The sequence below is a fragment of the Colletotrichum tamarilloi genome (genome assembly GCF_030869305.1).
Source record: "Colletotrichum tamarilloi strain Tom-12 chromosome Unknown Scaffold_16.1, whole genome shotgun sequence".
Classification (NCBI taxonomy): Eukaryota; Fungi; Ascomycota; class Sordariomycetes; order Glomerellales; family Glomerellaceae; genus Colletotrichum; species Colletotrichum tamarilloi.
In genome coordinates this window covers 611,915-629,131 of record NW_026849399.1, presented here as the reverse complement: position 1 = coordinate 629,131, position 17,217 = coordinate 611,915, and the positions used below count along the sequence as shown (strand labels likewise).

The 17,217-nt window shown below is 52.3% G+C and overlaps 6 protein-coding genes across 6 annotated transcripts; 3 read left to right on the top strand and 3 right to left on the bottom strand.

Moving 5' to 3' along the window:
- Window positions 1-1,681: 1,681 nt before the first annotated feature.
- CTAM01_06148 (uncharacterized protein) lies at window positions 1,682-2,479 on the bottom strand (the record flags this gene model as incomplete). The annotated part of the gene is made up of 3 exons (XM_060522178.1): window positions 1,682-1,841; window positions 1,949-2,180; window positions 2,299-2,479. 3 exons carry the CDS (start codon window positions 2,477-2,479, stop codon window positions 1,682-1,684), a joined length of 573 nt encoding a protein of 190 aa, XP_060383368.1.
- A 2,987-nt stretch (window positions 2,480-5,466) lies between these two features.
- CTAM01_06147 (uncharacterized protein) lies at window positions 5,467-6,725 on the top strand (the record flags this gene model as incomplete). Its single annotated transcript, XM_060522177.1, has 4 exons — window positions 5,467-5,481; window positions 5,761-5,910; window positions 6,120-6,423; window positions 6,622-6,725. 4 exons carry the CDS (start codon window positions 5,467-5,469, stop codon window positions 6,723-6,725), a joined length of 573 nt encoding a protein of 190 aa, XP_060383367.1.
- A 2,992-nt stretch (window positions 6,726-9,717) lies between these two features.
- Window positions 9,718-10,368, bottom strand: CTAM01_06146 (uncharacterized protein; the record flags this gene model as incomplete). The annotated part of the gene is made up of 1 exon (XM_060522176.1): window positions 9,718-10,368. The coding sequence occupies one exon, from the start codon at window positions 10,366-10,368 to the stop codon at window positions 9,718-9,720; it is 651 nt and encodes a 216-aa protein (XP_060383366.1).
- A 409-nt stretch (window positions 10,369-10,777) lies between these two features.
- CTAM01_06145 (uncharacterized protein) lies at window positions 10,778-13,708 on the top strand (the record flags this gene model as incomplete). The annotated part of the gene is made up of 2 exons (XM_060522175.1): window positions 10,778-12,596; window positions 12,645-13,708. 2 exons carry the CDS (start codon window positions 10,778-10,780, stop codon window positions 13,706-13,708), a joined length of 2,883 nt encoding a protein of 960 aa, XP_060383365.1.
- A 338-nt stretch (window positions 13,709-14,046) lies between these two features.
- CTAM01_06144 (uncharacterized protein) lies at window positions 14,047-14,525 on the bottom strand (the record flags this gene model as incomplete). Its single annotated transcript, XM_060522174.1, has 3 exons — window positions 14,047-14,148; window positions 14,219-14,293; window positions 14,370-14,525. 3 exons carry the CDS (start codon window positions 14,523-14,525, stop codon window positions 14,047-14,049), a joined length of 333 nt encoding a protein of 110 aa, XP_060383364.1.
- A 1,337-nt stretch (window positions 14,526-15,862) lies between these two features.
- CTAM01_06143 (S-adenosylmethionine-dependent methyltransferase) lies at window positions 15,863-16,798 on the top strand (the record flags this gene model as incomplete). Its single annotated transcript, XM_060522173.1, has 2 exons — window positions 15,863-15,915; window positions 16,036-16,798. The coding sequence occupies 2 exons, from the start codon at window positions 15,863-15,865 to the stop codon at window positions 16,796-16,798; spliced, it is 816 nt and encodes a 271-aa protein (XP_060383363.1).
- Window positions 16,799-17,217: the final 419 nt, after the last annotated feature.

Sequence of the window (17,217 nt, the reverse complement as noted above, 5' to 3'; positions counted from 1 at the left end):
TGGCCTTCCTTGTCTCTTTTGCTATGAAGTGCACGAAGACGGGTTGATGATATTATCGGCGCCGTTCGTTCGTGTCTCGCAGAGGTCCGAACGTAAGAGAGCGCGGCGGGGGAAGAAGAACAAACCAGATAGCCCAGCTATGGAGGGAAGGGGAATGAGAAGCACATGCGGATTACAGGACCAGTTTGTATAACGATCTGAGAAAACGCAAGAAGAGCCGATTGGGACGAAAACGATCACGAGTCAACAGAGAGGGATTCAGGTCCTACCATACGGAAGTGCCCGTCTCGCCAGGGAACACGTCTCGGCCGGCCATCGAAAGGTTCCCCCTTAGCGCCGGGAACTGAATCTCCCCTCGAGAAACTTAATGCTTCAACTAGGACAGGTGCGACAGTTGTGACAGAACTTGTCGTAGGATCTTCGCGGCGGAGGCCTTCTTCGTCCCAACATTTCTGCTCGCGTTTTGATCCCACTTAAGGTTACAGGTTTCCAAAACAATTGCAAATCTGCACGTTTCAACACACGAACCCTACCCCTTACCTGTCCAGTGCCGCCTTCGCAACTTGCCGGCGGAAAGACTAATAACTAGTCATGGTCCATGGAGAAGTGTAATGCAGGAACAATTAACCTTCTTTCGACGAACAATACACAAATTCTCACTCGGTCGTCGTATGCTATCTCGTTTGCGGTCTGCCATCCTCAAGCCTCATGATCTACTCGCTCCTGAGTTCGAGCTTGTGTTTGATTAACTCTGTCAGTGTAGACAGTAGAGCAGCGTCTAATGTCAGCACAAGGTCTCTTGGAATATGATTTGTCGATCATCCGCCCTGCATCGTGATCGGTGTTTCTTTCGCTTTACTCTCCGCTGTTCTAGTCCATGGCTAGAAGGCAGCTTTCCCTGCAATCTGTGGGGGTGGAGGATGAACCGATCGCCAGTGTGATGTTCAAAACAAGCCAAGAGAGAACATGACAAGAGGTTGCATCTCTTGGCGATTCAAAAAAGCTTGATGCCCGTTACCGACTACCGAGAAACATCCCCGCAAATCGTCGGTGATAAGCAATCGTGCCGCTCTCTAATCGTCGATCACGTTCATGTCAGACGCGCGTATAGTCTCGTTCGAGAACACATCACCTAACTATGGCTCCGCCCGCAGATATCAAAAACCAAATGTCCAGCGAGTTTACGACAACCTTTCTTCATTCTCATTCTAGCGAGTTCAATTGCGGTTTCTTCGGCGCTTGTTTGGGAACATGGTGAGTTGCGAAGCCCAAGGGTGGCCTTGCGGAAAATGCAACTCGCGAGTCCGAGCTATACTCCTTTGATGCCAACCCTTTTTCGTTGTTCCTCGACACTTTTCATCAATGAGTAACAGGCAAGACAATGAACATTGTGAAGTCATCTTCACTTTGGAACTTCACAATTCTGAGTGCTTAGTGCGGTTTCGATGAATTCTCTGTTTAGGCTCATTTTATTTCCCCGTTCGTCTCTGCTAAACTACACATTATCCCATAAACATTCCGTCAGGGGTCGAAAAACCCATCTCAACTTCCACAACATGAGGCGGTACTAAAACACGACGGAAAGTTCTTCCGACCGAGCGCCCTCACGACGAACCAGTACAACCTTCGAAAAGGGTACAGGGGACTGACACAACACCATCAGTACCTACACTCTGTCCCGCTATGACAACCCGTCTGTGCGTCTCGAGATCGTTGCCGTCGCGATGAATTCAAATTGATTCACAGGAGGCACATAGGGAGCCACTGGTGGAAGAGGATGGGCATCCGGGATGACAATATTCACCAGAGCCTTTCTCCCGTCATACGGCGGCTTGAAGTATCTGCACGATGTCGATAATTTTGAACTCGTCAGCCAGACAAGCAGAGAAACAAAACTCTGAAATGACTTGCGAGTACGAAGGCAAGGTTTGGCCGGATACAAACTCACCGCGTGTCCCTGTAAAAGTGGTTGACGTAGAGTTCAAAGTTCGAGGCGGAACGAAACTTTGCCACCCTGAACTGGAAGGCGTCTGAACCGGCGCTCCAGCAGAGGACGCCGGTGCTGGGGTAGTTATTATCCGGGCCCTGGTTTGGAGTGATGCCGTCCCATTGCCAGGCCGTGCCGCAATGTGCTCCGCTGACTTCCACGACGTCTTCCGTGTTGAAATCGTAAACGTCGACTAGGTAGGGTAGGCGGCCGCCCCAGAAGTTAGTCTTGAAGGAGTGCGTGGCACCAGTCCAGGCCAAGCGTTGCGCCGGTACGGTTTTGATGATCAACCGGACTTGATTACTACTCACATCTGAGAGTGCAAGTGTATCGCTGGTCTCCGTCCTGTTTACGGCAGACGGACTCGAGGTTGCTGAGTGTGAAGTCTTTCCATGGATACCGGAACTTGGCAGCTTCCTGTGCCTCTAGTACTGGCAATGCTGACACGAAAGAGTGCAAAGACAACAGCGGAAACAATCTGAGGAATCTCATGATGAGCGTTCAAAGAGATTTCAAGAATAGATAACCTGGCTTGCTGAGAGATAGGTCAAGAGCTTTACAATATCGTTAACTCAAATAGATGCCACTCGACCTTTGGAACTAGACACAGGATCGATGCGAGTCCTTGGAAGAGCTTTATAGAATCTCGGGGAGACAGCATGTGACGGTTTCGCTGGTCTTCACGGTGGTAGCATGTCATATGCCCAGACCGCCCTTGACCAGGTTGCCATCAAAGACGGATCATGATGCAAGCAACCGACGGTATGCTCACGCGGCCCGGTGCGAGCATCCGCGGTTGTGCGTGGTCATACACCATGGCGACTGTGGATTATACGAGCTATCAACCGTGGCCAGATAAAGCTGGCAGTACGGCCAGGAATGACGAATGCGGAAGGTACAGATATGATGGGATGTGCCTGAACACGTCCGGATCGCTGCTCATCTTAGGCCTCAGTCATACAGTTGCTCAAGGCAAAACAGGTCTAGCAAGTAATAAGAGCTACCGACGTTCGACAGAAGTGACGTAGTCCACAAGAAGCCACTCGTGACAGCCCTTGCGATCAAAAATCAACCATGGCTTATAATGTCCAATTGCTAATGTGGTCATAGTAAGGCGGCAGAGGGGACAGAAAGAGGAACCCTGACCTTCAACACAAATGAGGACTACAAGAATCCCAATGACCACATTGTACCGCGCAGGAATTTGATGGCCTTGTCACTTGTCATGTACGCTCGGCCCGCACACACAATTGCCTTCCATTCAGCGGGAAATCTTCAATTTTATGTGCCAGGCTGAGCCGGTTCTGATCGTACATCCTCCATAGGATACCACGCGTCCTCGACTAAGGGACACTGACGTATCAAATCACATATAAGCAACGGCAGATCACAGATGATATTTCCTGGTGCTACCGGGAACGGCAAATTGCCTCTCTGCCTCTACTGTGAAACTTCGTCTGGACAGCGGAAGAGATGCCGCAGACAGCTGTTTGCTTGATACACGCTCTTTCCCTCGTCCCACCTCTGATAATTCACGGAACATCGGCACTCCAACAAGAAGCATATCCAGTCTTCTGGAAATGTAAGCTAGTAGCGTGATCAACTGCAGCCATCCAGCTGACGATGCAGCGCCCTTGAGCCGGAATGAGCGAGCTATGGAGCCGAATTTGGCCATCCATTCCTTTCCAGACAGATCTTGCAACTCCTGCTGCAGAGCAGTAAGCCAAAGCCTTGTCGTTCTGGTAGCCAACGCATCTTTGACGTGATACCGCTTATAGGCTTTTAGAGCTGTTATCGGGGGTCGCTTGATGATTCCCCTTCCAGTATGGGAGGCAGCGATCGAGCGGTAAGATTTTTGTTCAGACATCCAATAGATATACGAGGCTGGTTCTGGCAATTCTTGTGGTGTTTCCATTGTCGATCTCCGAGGTGAAGCCGTTGGAAGGCAGCGCAGCTGTTGCTAACTCGGCATTTGACTGGTTGTCCCACGGCTTGTAGTCGAAAGACAGGACAACACGTTTAATGGCATATGCTACTCTGATAGCCAAAGCTAAGGTTAACAGTCTCGCAGCACTCACACCGCTCTTCACACAGCTACGCTGACTATACGATTCACAATACAATCAAGCGATCACAGCGTTTTGTGCAGAGCATTCGTGTCACCGGTCCATGTAATTGCTCACGAAAAACAGCCTGGGTAACTAAGCTTCGTGTTGCCAGCCCACGATGTAACCAGGATTGATCTTGAAAACCCCAACAGGACCTATTGCCACGAGGACTGTAGGTCGGACGGTGGAATCTAGGCACAGACTAGTCTCTTTGACGGCTCCACCTGTGACAGGCAAACGACAGACGGCGTTGCTGGTGTTGAGTGTCTTGAAGCAACGACTTGGCAAAGGTTAAACAGACCTTTCACACAATAAGGCACGCATTTCGCCTTGGGTTCTACCGGTCTCTCAGTGAATTGAGGACTTGTTTTGGCAGCTGAGATGAGACGTAGACAGCATTACCAAGGCTTGCACATTCTTGACACAGTCGACGACTTCGTTATGGTCCGGCTTCTGGTAGACGGCTCAACGGAGATGGGTCATAACCGTCAGTGGAAAGACCTCCTCGAGACTTCGAATCTCGACACCATGACCTCAAACCATAGTCCACTACTTTAAACATCATATCCTGGAATATTAGAAAATGATTCTATCTTAATCATTATCCCACCCTAGCCAACGGCGGTGTATGAGTTCTTGGTTCGACAATTTTTCACGAGAACTCTGCTGGATTGTGTGGAAAGCCAGATCTGCAAATTGATCGTAATAACGTCTCATTACTTGGCAAAGGATAGCAGCGCAACCAGCGACCAGCCGTGTGTTATCTTGCCACGGGACACCTGAAAACAAACTGGGAAAGCTGTTCTCAAATAAATGAGCAGCCAAACGTCTCTCTTGAAAACAATAGGAAATAACTACCAATACATACCTTGAGACGGAAACAACGATACCTGATCATTTTTTGAGTGCGTCCGACTAGCAATTCTCTATGTAATCCTTCCAGAGTCACTAGTCCTGCCTCTATCGATCTGGGCCAAGAGCGACCATGAGTCGCGAACGTGCTTGTGATGGCAAAATTGTGAAGTCAAGAGGCAAGCTAAGTTAAATGAAACGACCTCGAGGGTTTCATTGTCATGTTAATATATACATATATATTCCGTCAATCTTCTGAGTTTGAGACTCCTGGCGTCTTCTTCTCTAAGTCAGTCATTGTCTCCTCATACTTACTGAAAGAGCCAATCCTAACGACAAAAGCTAGTGATTTGACCATCACTTGGATATCACGTTCTATGGTTTGAATATTAGTCGTCGTCATATCTAGCCCGAGGTGACAGGCCTGCGTTCTGATTGCAGTAATCCAGAACTGATGTTGTTGATAATTTTTCCTCAATTTGCCCCAGAGACTGGCCCTTCCCCACAGGCCCCCTCGAAATGATCAACTCTGTAGTGATGGTCTTCCCAGCCCACTACCAACCACGGTCCTCATCGAATCATCCGCATCATCAACCTCTGCCGAGCCACAAATATTATCAATACCCTGAGAGCCGTCCCACTGCAATGCCAGAAGATACAGCACGGAAGATTGATCACCTGAAACGACTCAAAGCAGACCGGTTACAAGGCTGTCATGTGATGGCCCGCATCGTCCATGTCTCAACATATAACCACACGTCCTGGACAGGGCCGAGTCTCGAACCGCGGCTGGCAGGCTTCGCTGACTTATAGTGTCTGCCGGGGCCGCTGAGTAAACCGCGGGCCGCGGACCACGGAGACCCAGACGGAACGGAACCGCAGGCGTGCCGAGGAGGACCCCTCGGTCCCAAGTACCAGAGTGATGTTCTGGGCTACAGACAATCATCATACATTCCTGGTATCGTTAGTGCGGAGTTAAATCCATCCCGGCCTCTCGCTGCATGATTCCCTAACTTTTGAGAGTACAGACTTTCTCATGCCATACTGGATCGCCTTACGTCGAGGGATCACGAGAAGTAGCTACCAACCATTTAAAAGCATCCATTAGACCAACCATGGTTGGTTTGCAAGCAAACAAGGCGTACGACCAATGTATCGTATTCCTCTGCTAGTGTTCGATTCTAGAACGTGGCTCTGCTGCAGAGAACCAATATTTCGGCCGAGATCCCGGATCTATTGGACTCAGCCATGATGATGATTACTTGCATACCTTCACATCAGCCTTGCATGATGCATATGACAAGAAGAAGAAGAAGAAGAAGAAGAAGAAGAAGAAGAAGAAGAAGAAGAAGAAGAAGAAGAAGAAGAAGAAGAAGAAGAAGAAGAAGAAGAAGAAGAAGAAGAAGAAGAAGAAGAAGAAGAAGAAGAAGGGCACCCTCGGTACTCTAAAGGATGCCCGCCGAAATGCAATCAGTTGTTGACGAAGAGTGTTTACGAGTACCACTGCTTTGCTTGTCACGACTCAAAGCTCTACACCGAGAAACATCCGGTATGGAGATCACTACGTCTCAATTCCATCCAAAAGCACTTTCTCCCAACCTGAAAGCCGGCATTTCCTGGACTTGCTGGCAGCCACGAATGCAGTAGACATGGCTAGATCTGCTGATTTCTTAGGGATCATCAACATGAAAGATCAGATGGCATTGCGGTGTCGTGTCATTGTGGATGGCGGCGAGATCTGCGGTCCCCAGCGGCCGGTGCTGAATATGGGTTGGTGAACCTGGTGGACCGTGGAGCCCCTCCTCCTCCCGCTTGCCCCCCTGTCGTTTGTCTTAGGTGAGGCGAGCTGGAAAGAGCCCGAGCCATCCCTGATTCGGATAGGTCCAGTTGCGGAGAGAGAGCTGAGAGATAGAGAGACAGAGAGAGAGTCGCCTTCCATCGCCAATGGAAGTCCGCTCTCTGAAGACTGCGAGTCCAGAATGGCACGAATAGTCAAATCGGATTCACCCTGTCCAGGGCTGGGACCCGCTTTCCATCCTCTCCCAGTACGACGGGGTCTATTAATAGACCCTAACCACAAACAAACTTTTTTGTAGAGGACCTTGAGGCAAAAGGGTCTCCCCTCTGCCCCCCTCCAAACCCCATTTTTGTACAAGACCCCTGCCGACATTGGATCGCTTGGCCGGCCGTCGGCATGCTTTTCCCAGCTATATGCGAGCCTCTGAACGACTGCCCAGGTTTGAATGGCAGAAAATCAAGCTCAGAGGGCGCTGCAGTCGGTTGAACGGGTGAAGAAGACGATGCGAACAAATGCTGCATTCTGTGACGGCATCGTCAAGCCCTCGTTTGGTTCCCATAGACCCGGAGATACAGGTCTTTGGACAGTTGCTCCAGAGATACAAAGTAGCTTTGTGGACTCACTCTACCTCGTCCATTCGTACAGCAAAATGTCATTTCTCGCGATTCAATTCAAATGACGCAGCATGACTCACCCCCTGGTAGCTTCACCCCCTGGTAGCTTCACTGCAAAAGCACACGTGTTTGTAATTTGCCATGAGCTGTGCTACGTAGACGGCATCGGTACTTCATTCAACATGAAGAACCTTACTGAGCTTACTCCGTACTGTTGGCCCTGTTTTCTCTGTCCCCAGTAGGTTGATTGGTAGGTAGCTTCATCTTGCTCTGGAGACGACTCCACCTAAGCTGTCTAGCTAGGCTCGAGGTCTAATGATTTGCCAGAGCTCATTTGCTCGGTTGTAAAGATAGCATCTAGCTATGAGGTTAGTCCTGTTAGTCGCTGCAAAGAAGTAGGATATCGTGGCAACCGCGTTTCCTGTTTATACCCTGAAAATAGCTCTGCGTGTCTAGAGGAAACATCCCATCGCCGATGATGCATAAAACGAACCGGAGACTAGAACAGCTGATAAGCATCTTGAGACGATTGAAAGGCTGGAGCTTAGTTTCTTGCAAACACGGCGTAAGGAATGCCAAGCCGGACGTAGCGTTATAGGTGGAATGGCTTGTTCATGCTGCAGATATCCGTATGCTTGTTGATATGTTAATGATACCACCTCTGCGAATATGGAGCTAAAGCCTCATGGTGACGCTGTCCCATATTGGAGCGAGACAAAGCATCGTGAGGTGGGGGAGGAGACACGGGCAGCAAGCCTTCGCCGAGAATAAGGTGAGAGAGCTCCCCACTGCTCATTTGCAGTTAAAGTGAAGGAGGAGGACACACGAAGAGAAACCATCTTGGCACGCCGCACCAGGAAAGTTATGCCCACGAACAAGGTTCCGTTAGGGCTGAGCTGTCCGAGCTGCGCCTGTTCGGCGGGGATAAGGTAAGTGGTACTTACATAGCCTCTGGGGAGAGTAATTCCAGATGCCCATCTCAAACTGTGTCGGTTGCTGTGAAATGTCATCATTTCCCAGATTTCCAAAAATTGCATGCCCAAGCATGTCGAATCTGTCCTCAATATCAAGATATCGACGAGGGTTTGCATTATCTCCTGACTTGTTTTGAGACGAAGAACGGCCGCAAGAGGCGTGCGCTTTTCTGCACGCTCCCAGGGTAGACGTGAGTGAGTGCTCAATGCTGTCGGGAAAGTCGTAGCCCAATGCTTGGGTGCAAAGCCTGGGATCTGGCAACCCTCTTTGCCCCTTCCCCTCTGGGCTGTACCGCTCAGCTTGGGCAACATACGGATTATGGGTGGTCCGCTTTCCCCGTCTACGCATGCTGTTCGGGGCTGGGTGTCAGCCGCAGGGCCGCACGTTGTTGCGTAGTCGGTGATTTTTGACAACGGGGATGCAGGCCAAGGGCCGGCTAGTCTGGGCTGGGTTTGGCCTGCTCGGTGCAGGGTGGCAGCAGCTCTCCCGCACTACCGAGTGGCCAAGAAGGTGACTGAAGGCGAACGAGGGTCTTGCTGAACAACGAAGGGTGGTCGTTGCTGACGGAAGGTGAATGAGCTCGTGGTTGTAATTCGGACGAAGGCTTGTGTGAATCCGATGCCCGACGATCTTTGAGCCTATTACGTCCAGACTTGAGCCAAATTTTCGGAAGATCTGATGTTGAAAATGCCTGAGCCCGTGCCGATACCCTAATAACTATCAGATACATCGCTGGTGCTGACAGATGGCAAGCATTTGCTAGCCTTGAGCTTGCCTTGCTTGCCGCGAGCTCCGGACACAAACATTGCATGTAAGTAAGCTCAGAGTCGGAGTGAGGAAGATGTCGGATCTGGTGTCATTTCCTTGGCGGTTTATCTCTCTCAAGGCTTCCTCTGAATGGCCAATTACCCATCCGATAATTCATTTCGCGAAGCAACGTCTCGTGTCCGTAGCTCGTTCTCAGTGGGAAGAAGAAGGTCAACCGGCGAAAAGGTAATTGATCAGCCCTATCCTGGCGTGGGATCCCACCACGACACCATTCACCTCCTCTCCTCCGTTCTGATTACGCCCCCCTCTTCCACATTCCGCCCAATTTCCATCGGGTTGAATCGAATTTACCGTTGACATCCACAACTGACCATTGAGCAACCCGGAACTCTCGCCCGTCATTATCAATTCGTTGTCCAACCGCTCATCGTTTGTCTCTGCCACCCAAGCGCTTGGCTTTCGAGGCTTTATCTTTGGGTTGCCGATGACAAGACCTCGAACGGCGACCCCTGAGGACGCGGATCGAAACCAGCCTGTGTTTCACCAAACGACCCCAGATCCCTCCCCCGCAGCAGCTGTAGCGTGTCGCTCATCGTCCCCCACGAGTATCGAGCCTTAACCGCTGTTCGTCTGAAGAGAGGTGACCCCAGCCAGTAATAGAGGCAGCCAGAGGAGAAACTCGACAGAAAGACTCGAGGGAGGAGACTGCGCGTCCCTCAACCCTCTTTCGCAGCTATTCGTCTCTGGCCTGCGATTGCTGGTCGAGAACGGGATAGCGTTGCACGCCAGGACTGGCCGGACATACAGACAGCGTCTGACAGCCTCTATCAAAGCAGCCATCGGCAGCACCCTAGCATCAAGCCATAAGCGAATCCAGCTCTCCAGCTTGCGAGGAGTATCCGTACGGCGACCTGGGTTGACTTGTGCACAGCCCCAAGGAAGCCCCTCCAAGGAACCCAGACCTAGACCCAGTCGCCCAGCGCGGCATCCGCTTCTGCAGGTTGGGTAGCCAACCCGAACCAATCCATCTGTTCTTCTGCCTGTTGCTCTGGTGGTGGTGCTTCCTTTGGCGGGCACCTGCACACGTAGGTTAGATTGAACTTGGATGAGAAGTGGACAGACAGGGTCTCGCAGACGCAGAACCGCAGGCGCAGGCGCAGGCGCGCAAAAAATAGGAACAGGGACCAGCAGGACGGGCTGATCAATCTCTCGTCTTGCCATCCTCTTGCTTCCCTTTCTTGCTTGCCGCTGGTTGCTAGCTGTCATTGCTTCTGCCACTGCATCTCGACCTTGCACATCGACGGACAGACAAGATTCGAGCCGACATTTGACTGAGCCAAGCTGAGCTGAAGCGAAGCCTGTCCCGCTACGTTGCTGCGTACCCCCGGAAGCAAGCAAGCAAAGCTGCGCGTTCGGTCCACCATCCGGTCTTGTGTATCTGTCTGTCTCTGCTTTCTCTCATTTTCAGTCTGTTCAGTCAGTCAACCCAAGGGCTGTGCCGTTTGGCATACCTAGGACGATCGATCTGCTTGCTACTCTCTTTACCCGCAGTGTTCTAGTGGAGGGCAAGCGTCCCAAACAAGCAACAAGGGAACAAGAAAAAAGGCCAATAAACAAAAAAAAAGAAGCCAGGTTGGACTGCGGCGGCTGCGCACCACGACATCACAGTGTTATAATGCCGGCCTTCGGTCGCATTGGAAGGCACCACAACCGCTCGCAGCAAGCACTTGTTGATCCGGGCGGAGAGGTTGCTGCTGGATCTGGCTCAGGCTCAGGTTCAGGTTTAGGAGGTTCAGTGGCATCGCATCCCACGCCTGGTCCTTCCGGCCCTGCTGGTGCCGCCGGTGCTCCTTCCTCCTCATCTCACTCTCACTCCTCCTCCCTCGCTCCTGCCTTGAGTGCAGGCTCTGGCACAACCACAGCCAACAACGCCGCCGGCGCTAATAGTCTCAATCAAATTACCCCCCATTCAGCCTCGTCGACCGCCTTCAGCTCCAGCGAATCCTTTGACATCCACCCAAACCAGCTGGCAGCTCATCAACAACATCAGCTCCAACAACAACAGCAGCAGCAACAACTCCTTCAACAACAACACCAGCAAGGGCAGCAAGGGCCATCTCCACTGCAACAGCCCCACGATTACCATCCTCCTGCCTCAACCTCGCGCAACTCCCTCCTGTTGCAGCACCACAATCCACCCATAGCTGATTTGCGCCAGAGGAGTCAGCAGGATTACACCGACTCCGTCTCCCGCTCCCAGTCACAGCGCTACCCGCCCGGCGTGGCCCCCTACTCCAATAACGCCAAAACCGGTGCTGCATCTAGCTCCGTCGACAACCTCAGAACTTCCGTCAACAGCACCTCATCTGCTCCCGCCTCCGCTCAAACTCAAGCAACCTCACCTCTTCCGCAACAGCAACCCGCCCCCGTCCCCGAAAAGCGATCTGCACGAAAGCTGCTCAGGAACATTTTGGGCGGATCGGGCCGCGATCATCACAACACCCCGCCCCCCCAACCTACCCCGCCAAGTTCCTACGATAACACCGGTGGTCTTGCTCGCCGACCGTCCAAAAGAGTGAGCAACCCACCACCCGCAAGAATTACTTTGTCCCAGCAGCCGTCTCAGCAGTCCTTGGACCAACAATCTGTCGACTGGCCGCTTACGGCACCTCATCAACAACCTTCTTCCTTACAGGGCGTCGGCGAGACCGAGCATCACCAATTTGCACAAGACCCTAACAGAGACCCTCGTCTACAGAACCCCGATTCCAATCGCAACTCCATTCGCTACGTCCCGACCGACTTCGACAATACCCCCTACGAAGAAGCCGACTACGGAGATCGCCAGCCACAGCAGATCCCGACCGTACAGGAACAGCACCAACACGGTCAGCAGCCTGCTTACGACCCCTCACAGCAGCAGTACCAGCAACAATACTCCAACCAGCAGCCTGGTCAGTACCAAGCTGGACCACCCACGATCTATACTAGTCACTTGGGTGCCGGTTCGCATCAAAACCCCGAGACTGTTTCCCAGTTGTCGCATGAATCACCCATCACTGATTCAGACGCTCTGTCGGCAAACGTACATTCCAGCCAAACCTCCCCCGCAGTGAGGTACGCCGTACAGACCACAGACAGCCCGCTGCCCCCAACACTTCCCCCTGCCCAGCAAGGAGGACCTCAAGCCCAGCAGCAGCAGTCGCAGCAGCAGAATATGGCCCCTCCCTCTGGCGGCCCTCCCCCGAACAGACGATCCCAAGAGACAGAGAAGGCATTGCGCAGTCAGGTCGACGCATCTGCAGGCCCTCCCGGTTACAGACAAAGCCAGACCATGCCTCCCACCACTGGCAGCGCCAACGCTGCCTTCCGACCAGGCGGTGCTCCAGACTCGCGGCAGTTTGAAGGCGCCACCGGAGAGCAAGGCCGGAACAGCCCACAGCCCTCCAACCCCGATCGCGACGGCACAGATCCCGACAAATTCAAGGAGCTTCGTAAGGAGGACATGATTGCTGTGTTGGAAGTGTGCTAACAAGTCACAGTAACTAAGTATAAGAATGTTAAGCGGTTGTACTTTGACGGCAAGACCCAGATCGATAACCTCAACTCTCAAATTGAGGTGCTGCAAAATGCAGTCGCCAACCAACGAATGTCACAGTCGCGGACTGCCCTCGACGACAGCGAGTATATAACGAGATTCAGCCGTCTGAATGGTGCTATCAACAATCTGTCATTCAATATCAGAAAAGATTGGCGTACAGTACCGCAGTGGTTAGACATGTTCGTCAGCATTGATGCTCTTAAGACCGGAAAACAGGAGATGACAGCCGTTGGTCGTGCCGTCATTACTAGGTGGATTGTAGAAGAGATCTTCAACAAGTGCTTCCATCCCGGCCTCAACTTCGAGCTCAGCCGGCAGCTGAAGGAGATTGAGCTCAACATCCGCCGCTTCTCGTACACGATGAGCAGCCAAGAAGAGTTCGATGCATTGACAAATAAGGTCGTGAGCTGGCGAATGGCTACCCTTGAGGGTCTGCAGAGAGTTCTCAACTCCCCGGAGAGTGCAGACAACAGGGCGGACTTTACTCGGATGTGCACATCGAACCTCACGGCGACACTTTTCCAGTACATGACAGACCCGCCGCCAGCTGGAGTGGACGGCAGCGCGTCCATGATTGTTGAATTGGCCGTTGGCATCGCTGCCAACCTGCCGCTAGAGAGCAGAGATGTCGCAATTAACTATCCCCTACCTGGAGACCCAATTCAACTGAACATCATGGATGTCGAGAAGACGCCGCTTCCACCTTTGGAAATTCAAAAAGCGGAGGGCGAAGCAGAGGCCGATGAAGGCGATAAGGACAAGAGCGGCAAGAACCAACGGGCGGACAAGACCAAGAGCGGTATGTTCACAAATATACTCAGCGGTGGACCGCAGGCGGGCCGCAAGGGCAGCACTGCGTCGTCAATCGTTGGCACAAGTACTGATACCGCCCTTCCTTCAGCTCTTCCCCCTAAGGACAACAGCACGGTGAGACTTGCGGGCTTCCCGGTAGTGGAAGTTCGTGGTCGCCAGGTTCTTGTCAAGGCGACTGTTTGGGCACTTTGAGCGTGTTCAAGATAAGCCGAGTGCGAAGAAAGATGCTTTGGTGACCTGGCGGCAGTCCATGTAGATGAGCGGTATATCCAATCGAATTTGCTGCGTTACGAGCATGGAAAGAGGTCCATACTGGTTGAAGAGTCTTGGCCAGAAGGAAGGGGACAGGAGTCAACCATCAACAATGCGGATGGAAAGGGCGGAATTCATGACTGAAGATTCACATTCATACCAGAAGGAACACTTGGATGTCTGCTCTCTACTGAAAACAGAGAGCCTAGATAGTCTCCAGGGTACCTTCACAAGTTGCTTACTTTCTTGCCGTTTCTCACAACCATCCCATTCCTAATTCACGAACGTGTACTGCCCAGATAGCCGCAACGCACCTCAGGCTTGCGGCTGGAATCCCCTTTTGGCTCAATCAGGACACACGATGCGCCGTCGAAGGGACACTGGGGGCTAATGTTAGCTCGTGCGACTGGAGGTCTTTTCGCACCCGTGATGTCAAGGTAGGTGACTGACTCTGTTGTAGTCCGCCGGGCAGACCTGGGCATCTCGCCCTGTCAAGTTACATTTGTTGCTCATCTGCGTACAAGTCTATTTCATATCGACGTCAGCCGCTAAAGAACGACTTTACGATAGGTTTGCTCGCGTCGTTTTACGAAAGACTTACTCCTCTGGTTCTGGTCTCTTCCTGGCCCGGAGTCTGTCGCGCTCCAAGATGAACCTGCCGGCGGTCGATATGGTGTGCTGCAGCAACGGCGCCGCTTGCGCTGAGAGCTAGGAAGAGGAAGAGGGCGAAGCTGAGGAGGAGGTGAAACTTATACATTATGGCTCCCGTTTCTATTCGATAGATGGCAGGAGTCTGTCAGGTTGTCGATTAATGATTATCCTATTCGATTCGTGATAGAGCGAGCATCGAGAGCTGACTCTGATTAACTGATTTTGGAAGGCAAAAGAAGTCACCAGTAGGAGTCTGGCGATACGCCAAAGAAAGGAGGAGAACGAGTGGATGAAGAAAAAGAGGGCGACGGGTTGTTACGGTGTCAGCGTGCGCTGTGTGTCTGTATATGAACGAACCTCACGACACCAGACGAAACGTCACCTTTCTCCTCTCTCCCCCCTTCCCCAAACCCCCTCCTCTCTTGTCAGCAGGGCGCGGTCGTGCTCTTTGCACAATAAAACATTTGAGACGAAAAGTATCACAACGAGCAAACACATGGGTGGCGATGTCGTCGCCTGGTGTAGGAGGTACTTGGGTCACCAGGCAAATGGGTTTAGTAAAACACAGACCCCTCTCTCTGCTCCCATCCAGAGAAGTCATCACTTACCAGCTGTGCGTTATTTCTCAGCTTATATGTAATCTGTACTTCTCTTCTCCCTCGATGGACGTGGGTACTATTGCCATCGAAACGGTTTTGCATTTCCTCGCTGCGAAAGTATTTGTAGGCATGGGAGACTAAGACTGAGACTGAGAGGAGGAGGGAGAGAGGCTCGTGTGGGTGCAGTAGCTTGTCTGGTGTATGTTCTACCATTGGCACCGCACCAACTATTTTGGAAACGTCAATGCTCCCGCTGTCCTATCTCTGTACTTCTACCCTCTGGTCTGATTTTTGAGAAAGCAGAGACAGGTCAAAACTAGGTACCTATCCCCAAGAACCGGGTGACATGTAACCAATTTCATCAATCCACCAAATGCAAGCCAGTCGTCTTCCTCCTCCTATCCCATCAAATTCTACCCCGCAGCTTGCTCAGAACCGCCATCTGGATTTGGGTTCTTGCTCTCCCAAAACACATCCTACCAACCAATGTCGAGCTGCCAGATGCCATAACCTTTGGCCCTACAGCAACTTTCCAACTCAACCCCTCCATTGCCAGGGCAAGGATCCCTAGCACCTCTGAGCCATAGGCAGAACAGAGACCAGGCAAGGAAGTGGGGGTTGTCCCACCCGCCAGCCAAAAGAGCCTCACCGCCTTCCACTCCGGGTCGACAACGGCACAACACCCCGCCAAACTTCTTTTCGCGATGGCATCAAATTCGGATCCAAAGTGTCGGGTTGAAGGATAGCTCATCACTGTCCATTTTCTCGGCACAAAGAACTCGTCCTTTTACCAAGCTATCATACTACTTCTCGAACTCCGGTTCTGACAACAACGGCACCCAAAATGGCATCTACCCCAGCACACCTGGAGCCCTCCAAGCTCGGGACAAAAGAATAGTTCGTCACTCAATTCATTACCCCTCCACGCCACGAGTGAATGACATACCCCTTTCGCTCAACAACCAACCCCCTTACATCACCAAGGAAATTCCCCAGCTAACAGGTCCACTGAAACAGCTGGGCATCCCTCTACACAACCGAACTCACAAACAACGCTCAGAACCCTGAAGACCGCGGCACAGTCTGGTTCGACGACTCGGACGCCGAGTCAAAGCTCCTGACCTACCTCGAGGACCTCACCGAGTCCGCCCCCTTTGACCACTCCCTCCGCCAAGCCGACGCCACCTTCCTCGACCTCGGCTGCGGCAACGGCTCCCTCCTCTTCGCCCTCCGCGACGAGGGCTGGGCCGGCCGCGCCCTCGGCGTCGACTACGCCCCGCAGAGCGTCGAGCTGGCGCGCCGCATCGCGGCGCAGAGACAGCAAGCTGCCGCCAAGGAGGATGAGGACATGTCCGACGCACCCGCCGGGGACGAAGACGACGAGGCAGACGCCAGAGAGCCAGAATTCGAAGAGTGGGATGTCCTAAACGGACCCTGGGAAACCGTGCTCAACGGGTCCCAAAAAGACGGTTGGGACGTCGTCCTCGACAAGGGCACCTTTGACGCAATCTGCCTCAGCGACGAAAAGGACGCGCAAGGCAGGCGCATCTGCGAGGGATACAGAGGCCGCGCGCTCCGCCTCGTCAAGCCCGGCGGCCTGCTTCTCATCACGAGCTGTAACTGGACAGAGGAGGAGCTCAGGAAGTGGTTCGAGGGCCCTTCGAATGAGGGAGATGCGGGCAAGTTTGTTGCTGTGGGCAAGGTGGATTATCCTAGCTTCACCTTTGGCGGGGCCAAAGGCCAGACCATCAGCAGTTTGTGCTTCCAGAGGCAGGCATAGCTAAGGTAGAGCATCATGCAACGAGTTAGACGAATGACAAGACCTTCAAGATACCCCGCAAAAGAACGTCGGTCACGACGGTACTAGATAACATTCTTCGTTATTGCATCTCGTTTCTCTGACGGCTGCTGGTGTATCATACAATGTGTTTCTTTAATGGGGGAATGTCAGGCAACGTCACCTACGCTCAACCATGCACGTCCTCCATTGTGCCCCATCTATGGTCGCTTCCATGCCCCTGGAGATATCTCTCCTAACGTTAACCACCAGTGAAAACCTCGCCTCTCTCTGTCTAGTTAGTCTTCTTCTTTTTCTGTAAAGCCTGACAGGGGAACCGAAGTAGCACCCAGCACCATGTAGCGTTTGGTCGAAGCATGCAAGGTAAGAGTCTTGGGACGGTCCTGATAAAAAGATTGGGA